At 38.9% G+C, this 8,084-nt stretch overlaps 1 protein-coding gene across 1 annotated transcript in view; it reads right to left on the minus strand.

Annotated features, from left to right (window-relative positions):
• Nucleotides 1-8,084, minus strand: part of KIAA1429 (KIAA1429 ortholog) — a 79,171-nt gene that overhangs the window by 45,476 nt on the left and 25,611 nt on the right. Inside the window, exons 6-8 of the mRNA XM_011978682.1 lie at nt 4,541-4,692; nt 2,552-2,824; nt 167-853 (exon numbers count right to left, since the gene is read on the minus strand). Of these exons, the coding sequence (XP_011834072.1) occupies nt 167-853; nt 2,552-2,824; nt 4,541-4,692 (1,112 nt within the window). The remainder of the gene's footprint in view (nt 1-166; nt 854-2,551; nt 2,825-4,540; nt 4,693-8,084) is intronic.

Below are 8,084 nucleotides of genomic sequence, written 5' to 3' on the forward strand. Positions count from 1 at the left end.
GACGTCTTCTCTGCTAAATGGTCACCAAGTTTTTTAATCTCTGACAAGATTTCATAGAAATGGCATTTTTGGAGAATAGCTGAACCAGCAGTAACAACCCTCACAGTCTGATCTAAAAGTATGAGTTCCAGAAGCTTTTGATAACCACTTTTTTCATTTTGCCTACCTCTTAAAAAAGCTTCCATTCCTTCTGTCATACTAATGACACTGTCCAAAGCTTTAAAAGCATTTAACTTAAGAGAAGATGATACATGATCAGCAAACAGAAGCTCAAATAATCCATTGATCACTCCTGCTTGTAGCAGTTCCGTAACCCCTTGAGCCCCACATTCTGCTAGTGAGGTCACTAATTTGGTCCCAGCTTTGAGCTGTCGAACATTTAAGGCAATAGGTTGGCGAAGCGCTACTTGTAAATTTAAAGCTTGCATGGTCCAGTCTACCAACTGGCCAAGGGAGTCTTGTTTTGTGTTTTTCAATTGCAAATAGCTTAACCCTTTTATTATTAAACTTGGAATTTCTTCTAAAGCTGTTACCCATTTTGCACCTCTGTCTTCTCTATACAAATCTAAGAGTTCTGTTAACTTCACTGAGGCTTCGATTGCCCCTGAATTTTCTTTATCTGGACCTTGATCCTTCATTCTACTGATTTCAATTTCAAAAGTAGTCTTGTATGGACAACTGAAGTATAAGAGTGGTACAAGCTCCCTGTCATATGGATCATATGTCATAGGAGGAACTGAAGCTAAGTCTTCAGCAGTGTATTCAACATCAAAGTTTGGATACTTAAACGTCTCACGTTCCAAGTCAGCAATTCCATCTTCATCACTGGAAATTTGTTCATAACCATCATCCCCTGAAAATTAGTATGAATAATATTTAAGTATTACATCATCTTTGTCTAACGCATAAATTGATTGATCAAAAAAGTTTTAATAAAACATTAAAAATGATTTCCTCAACAAAACCAACTTCTGCCCCAACATCTTATCCACAATTTTATAACATTTTATAATTTCTAATAGAATAATTATGGACAAACTTTCTTTTTTCCTGAAAAGGGTGAGACCTGAAAACTGAACAAACATTTTAAGCAAATTCCTCCGTATCTGTTCAGTTTTACAACTAACTCTGTAACAGATACTTTTTCCTCACAGAAATAAAATTAGAAATGCCTCAAAGTAACAAAAATATCTTAGGAGGAAAGAAATTATGCTTGTCCTCTTGAGAGATTATTTTTAAGACAAAAAAAAACTGGTTATATTAAAGTTAAATAAGAACTAATATCATAAGGTTAAACCAAATATTTTCAGCAAAACCATTGTAGATTCTTTTTATAACATTAATTTCACATTCCTGAATTTTTATTTCTTTGCATTTACCTATCACACAGTTTTGTAGATCTCCATTATATTTTGATGGAAAATTTGTTAATTTAAAATATGGCTGGGCACACTGGCTCATGCCTGTAATCCCAGCACTTTGGGAGGCCAAGGCGGGCAGATCACTTGAGGTCAGGAGTCCGAGACCAGCCTAGCCAACATGGTGAAACCCCAGTCTCTACTAAAAATACAAAAATAACCCGAGCATAGTGGCGGGCGCCTGTAAGCCCAGCTACTCGGAAGGCTGAGGGATGAATCACTTGAACCCTGGAGGTGAAGGTTGCTGTGAACCAAGATCGCATCACTGTGCTCCAGTCTGGGTCTGACGGAATGAGACTCTGTATCAAAAAAAAAAAAAAGAAAGAAAGAAAACTGCCTGCCTAAAATTTAACTCTTTTGCCAAATACAGTAAATCTAAAAAGAATTATTTGATAATCTGGGAATGGGAAAAGCTAAAAAAAAAAGTATCACATGATAATCTAGTTGTTACTTTGTAAAAGAGCCCTTGTGATTCTCAAATGACACTCATTTTCACTATCTGCAGAAAAAAGCCAAGGCAGATTATCTGTTATTTTGCATAAATGCTTTAACATTACATGCCATTTCTTGGGCAAATTAGGAGCCAGTTAGCTTGAATATCTTTCACTTTTTGCTTTCAAAGGAAAAATAAAGCCTAATTAAAGGACTGTCATACTGCCACATGTACTTGTGCAACTGAGATTTTTCCCTTGAATTGTTAAAAAGATTGTAGCATTTGCTAAAATATCTAAGTGGTAGACATCTTTAGGAATTCCACCTAGCTTTACCACTCCTTACTCTGAAAACAGCCACCAAATCCCTAACCAACATGTATTTGCTACATGACCCTGTTTTCCTGGCAAAAGCTGATGCTGTCAAGGGGAAACTCATATTGTAGCAAGTCAAACAGAAAACTGAGATACAGTCAGGCAGTTTAGGCTGGTTGGTTAAACAGGGGAGATTAAAGTAAACACACAAAGCAGAGGAGAGACGGAAATCTCATTTCTAGTCATGCCTTGAGGCCTAGCTACACTCTGACCCGTGGGTTTCTTGGAACCCATTTATCTTTGCTAGAAATTCTTTTGCATTTTTCAAAGCTGCATCGAGTTAGTTTCTAGTACGTAAACCCCAAAGTCCTAGCTAACATAACCCACCTTCACCTTCTTCATCCTCTTCACCTTCTTCCTCTTCATCTTCCTCTTCCTCCTCAGGGATACTGTCTACTGTATGTCGATCATCCTCATCCTCATCCTCTTCTTCCTCTACATCCACATCATCTTCATCATCTTCTCCTTCTTCTTGTTGTTCCTCTTCTACTTCTCCTTCATCAGAATATTGCCCTTCCTGGGGAACAGAATTCCGATCAGGAGAAATGGGCTCAAAGTAATCTTCTCTATGAGGAGCATCCTCTTCCTTGTCACCAGACACTGAAAAATTGAGATTTAAGGAACAGATTTTTTTTATTATTATACTTTAAGTTCTAGAGTACATGTGCACAACGTGCAGGTTTGTTACATATGTATACATGTGCCATGCTGGTGTGCTGCACCCATTAACTTGTCATTTACATTAGGTATATCTCCTAATGCTATCCCTCCCCGCTCCCCCCACCCCACAACAGGCCCCGGTGTATGATGTTCCCCTTCCTGTGTCCAAGTGTTCTCACTGTTCAATTCCCACCTATGAGTGAGAACATACAGTGTTTGGCTTTTTGTTTTTGCAATAGTTTGCTGAGAATGATGGTTTCCAGCTTCATCCATGTCCCTACAAAGGACATGAACTCATCCTTTTTTATGGCTGCATAGTATTCCATGGTGTATATGATGGTACAGATTATTTTAATGGTTTAAATGACACAAGGCAGTAAGACTGGATATGGCAACTACTTAATGATATTTTGGATGATGTAGCTTATAAACACCCTTAAAAAAAAAAAATTACTCACCCTTTCAAAAATATTGAGTATACATTGTACAACTTCTACAATGAGCAATAATAAAGTATACTATTAAGCCATTCCTTTTGTTTTTAGCTTTTAAGCAGCTATACAGATTTTTATCTTTTCCAATACATACTACTTATTTTTATTTTATTTTTATTTTATTTTATTGAGTCTCACTCTGTCAGCCAGGCTGGAGTATAGTGGCATGACCTCAGCTCACTGCAACCTCTGCCTCCCGGGTTCAAGCAATTCTCCTGCCTCAGTCTCCCGAGTAGCTGGGATTACAGGTGTGTGCCACTACACCTGGCTAATTTTTGTATTTTTAATAGAGATGGGGTTTCACCATGTTGGCCAGGCTGGTCTTGAACTCCTGACCTCAAGTAATCCACCCACCTCGGCCTCCCAAAGTGCTGGGATTACAGGTGTGAGCCACCACGCCCGGCCTATTTTTATTTTATTTTACTTTTATTTTTAATAGAGAAATGGTCTCCATATGTTGCCCAGGCTGATCTCACACTCCTGGTCCCAAGAGGTCCTCCTGCCTCAGCCTTCCAAAGTGCTAGGATTACAGGCATGAACCACCACACCCAGCCCACTACTACTGATTTTTAACTGGTACTCTTTTGTACATATCACTACAGCAGAGTAGTGAGGTGGGAGCATTTCTTGAACCCAGGAAGTCAAGGCTGGAGTGAGCTGGGATGGCACCACTGCACTCTAGCCTGGGTCACAAAGCAAAAACCTGTCTCAAAAAAAAAAGAAAAGAAAAAAGAAAAAGAAAAACACAAGGAAATACTGCACAGCATGGGGAGAGACTGCATCAAGATTTGATTACTAGCACCTAATTTCTTTTCTTTAATCAAAAAGCACTATTAGCCAGGCACAGTGGCTTATGCCTATAATCCTAACACCTTGTGAAGCTAAGGCAGATGGATCACTTTAGCTCAGGAGTTCCAGCCTGGGCAAAATAGTGAGACCCCATCTCCACATATATTTTAAAAATTAGCAAGGCGTGGTGATGCACACCTGTAGTCCCAGCTATTAGGAGGCTAAGGTGAGAGGATCACTTAAGCCCAGGTGGCCAAGACTGCAGTGAGCCACTGTACTCCAGCCTGGGCGACAGAGTGAGACCATCTCAAAACAAAAACAAAAACGTACTATTAACTAGGGGGGAAAACCTTAGCACTGGTTTTATTTATACCTGGCAGAGGCACAGGATCATCTTCATCATCATCAGGTGGAGGGGGTCCTGGAGGAGTTCTTGGTCCCCTTGGCTGCGGTCTTGGAGGGCTTCCATTAAACTGATCTTCTTTCTCCCCATCAGCTAGTGTTTTATGGGAGACAGAAAAAGAACTTTCAAATTACAGATGGCCCCCAAACAACATGGCTTTGAACTGTATTTCAAACCAGTTACATGTGATTTTTTTTTAAAGCAAACAGAGATCTAAAATATGGTATTTGAGGATGCAAAATCTGCATATATATAAAGGGTTGACTTTCTGTATATGCAGGTTCCTCAAGGCCAATTTCAGGACTTGAGTATGCACAGATTTAGGTATACACAGATAGTCCTAGAACAAATCAATCCCCAAGTAGAACAAAGATAATCATGTTAAAGTATAAGGAAATGAATGGGTGAAAAAATACCTTTCATCACTTGAGATTTTCATGTTCAGAAATAACTGATAATAAACTTTTTCTTCCTGGGGTCTTAGAAATTTTGCTAATTAATCTATATTAATAACATTAGAATTTCTGACTTCCCACATACTGAAAAAATACTTTTCATCATTTGAGACTTCTATCTTAAGAATTAACTGATGATAAACTCTTCCTTCCAGGCATCTTAACAGAAATTTTGCTAATTAATCTATACTGGTAACATTAGAATTTCTGACTTCTCACATACCAAAATATAATGTATACACTCTTAGGCTTGGACATAATCCCAAGCTTTTATTTTCATGCAAAAAAAATATAGGAATGTTCAGCTTTATTTGTGATAGCCAAAAAATAGAGACTACCCAAATGTCCTTCAACAGGTGAGCAGTTAAATAAATTTCGGTACATCTATACTGTGTAATACCACTCAGCAATAAAAAAGAACAAACTATTCATATATAATAAGTTGAACTTCAATGAAATTATGCTGAATGAAAAAAGTAAATCTCACAAAGATACTGCACGACTCCATTGATGGAAAATGTGTAAAATAATATAACTATAGAGATGGTGAACAGACCAGTGGCTGCCAAAGGCTAGCGATGGGTGGGATGAATATGGCTATAACGGGGTAATAGGCAATCTTGGGGCAATGGTGTAGTGAAGTTTGGGGTTTTCTTTGTTTTTTTGTTTTGTTTTGTTTTGAGATGGAGTCTTGCTCTGTTGCCCAGGCTGGAGTGCAATGGCACGATCTTGGCTCACTGCAGCCTCCACCACCAGGGTTCAAGTGATTCTCCTGCCTTAGCCTCCCAAGTAGCTGGGACTACAGGCATGCACCACCACGCCCAGCAAATTTTTGTATTTTTAGCAGAGATAGGGTTTCACCATGTTGACCAGGCTGGTCTCAAACTCCTGACCTCAAGTGATCCGCCCTCCTCAGCCTCCCAAAGTGCTGGGATTACAAGCGTGAGCCACGGCACCCAGCCCAGTTAAGTATTTTGATCATGGTGTTGGTTATGCAAGGCTGTACACATGACGTAAAAATGCAGAGTTACACGTACACAAACAAGTGCATGTCTAACTAGTGAAATCTGAATAAGCTCCACAGATTCACCAACACCAGTTTTCTGGTTTTGATATTATACTATATTTATAAAAGATGTTATCACTGGGGGAGGTTAAAGAGTTTACAGGACTTCCCTGTGTATTTCTTTGCAACCTCCAGTCAATCTATAATTATCTCAAAGTAAAAAGTTAAGGGGCCAGGTGTGGTGGCTCACACCTATCAACCCAGCACTTTGAAGGGCTGCGTTGGGAGGATCACTCGAGGCTAGGTGTTTGAGACCAACTTGGGCAACATAGTGAGACCCAATCTCTACAAAAAAATGAAATGGGACGGAGGGTGGCACACGTCTGTAGTCCTAGCTACTCCACAGGGTGGGGTGGAAGGACTGCTTGAGTCCAGGATTACGAGGTTATATTGAGCTATGATCAGGCCACTGCACTCCAGCCTGGAAGACAGAACAAAATCCTGTCTCTAAAAACAAAAAAACTAAATTAAAAAAAAATTTAAATCAAAAGTTAAAAACACATGTATATATGTACTTAAGTGTCAATTTTAAAACAAATCAGTAATTTGAACAAATTTTTAGAGTAACCACTACATACGTCAGATACTATGATAAGACTGAAAACACAAATATATGTAAAACATACTTTCTATCCACAAGGAGCTCACGGTTTGGTAAAAAAAAAAAAAAAACAAGCACAGAAAAATGAAGGACTAAAAGAAAAAGAAAACTGAAAGAGTAGCTATGCTTAGCAGGTAAGATATAAGAAAAGTACAGTGTATGACCACCATCAGAAAAAAAAGAGCTCACACCACATTACTATATCAGGATTCAGAGAAACAAAGGTCATTTATAGTCACAAAAATGCTAATTATAAAGCAAAATATTATTCCTTTGTGACTTTAATTACAATTTCAAAATGCATTCTTGAAACTCCTTTTATTTATTCATCTTGTGTGTGGGTTTTACTTTTTGTTTTTGAGACAGGGATTTGCTCTGTTGCCTAGGCTGGAGTACAGTGGCACAATCATGACTCATTACAGTCTCAACTTCCCAGGCTCAAGGGGTCCTCCCACCTCGGCCTCCAGAGTAGCTGGACCGCAGGCACATGCCATCATGCCCAGCTAATTCTTTCTTTTGTTTTTTTTGATAGGGGCAGGTTCTCCCTATGTTGCCCAGGCTGGTCTCACACTCCTATAGGTTCAAGCAATCCTCCCATCTCAGCCTCCCAAAGTGTGAAGATTACAAGCATAAGCCACCATGCCTAGCCTATTTATTTATTTCTACAGATGGGAGTCTCACTATGTTGCCCAGAATGGACTCGAACTCCTGGGCTCAATCGATCCTTTTGCCTCAGCCTCTTGAGTAGCTGGGACCACAGATGCATACCACTGCAGCTGGCTATGAATCTCATTGTGTCAACTGCTTTTTTTTTTAATAGACATAGGGTCTCGCCATGTTGGCCAGGCTGGTCTTGAATTCCTGACCTCAAGCAATCCTCCCACTTCAGCCTCCCAAAGTGCTAGGATTACAGCCATGCGCCACTGCACCCAGCCTTGTGGTCAACTTCTCACAGTAATTAACACTGGAGTGAGAAAAGATTCTAAGAAACATGAGTCCAGCTGCCTACCTTCTGAAAGAAAGCCACTGAAGTTCTTATTTTTCTTGTTTCCAGTTAAGGAGCAAAAGGTTCTCAAAAGTGGAAGAAATCTACATTAGTTAAGATGTATATACCTAATCAAATTTTATATGCACTCTTGAAAAAAAAATGTCATTTATATAAGTACTCCAGGAATACACAAACTCCCTGCCTATTTTTCAATTCATTTACAAATAATTTTAATAGTAAACCATGAATAGTCACTGGATTGCATTGTCATTAAGATATTTTAAATGGGAAAAAATTCCCTTGGGTCAGTTTTAAAAGCTCTCTAGGAAAACAGAGGAAGAAAATAAAATGTCACCACTTCAACATAAAAAGAAACTCTTATAGACAAGAATGGGAGACTAACA

Source organism: Mandrillus leucophaeus, unplaced genomic scaffold, assembly GCF_000951045.1.
Source record: "Mandrillus leucophaeus isolate KB7577 unplaced genomic scaffold, Mleu.le_1.0 Scaffold198, whole genome shotgun sequence".
NCBI lineage: Eukaryota > Metazoa > Chordata > Mammalia > Primates > Cercopithecidae > Mandrillus > Mandrillus leucophaeus.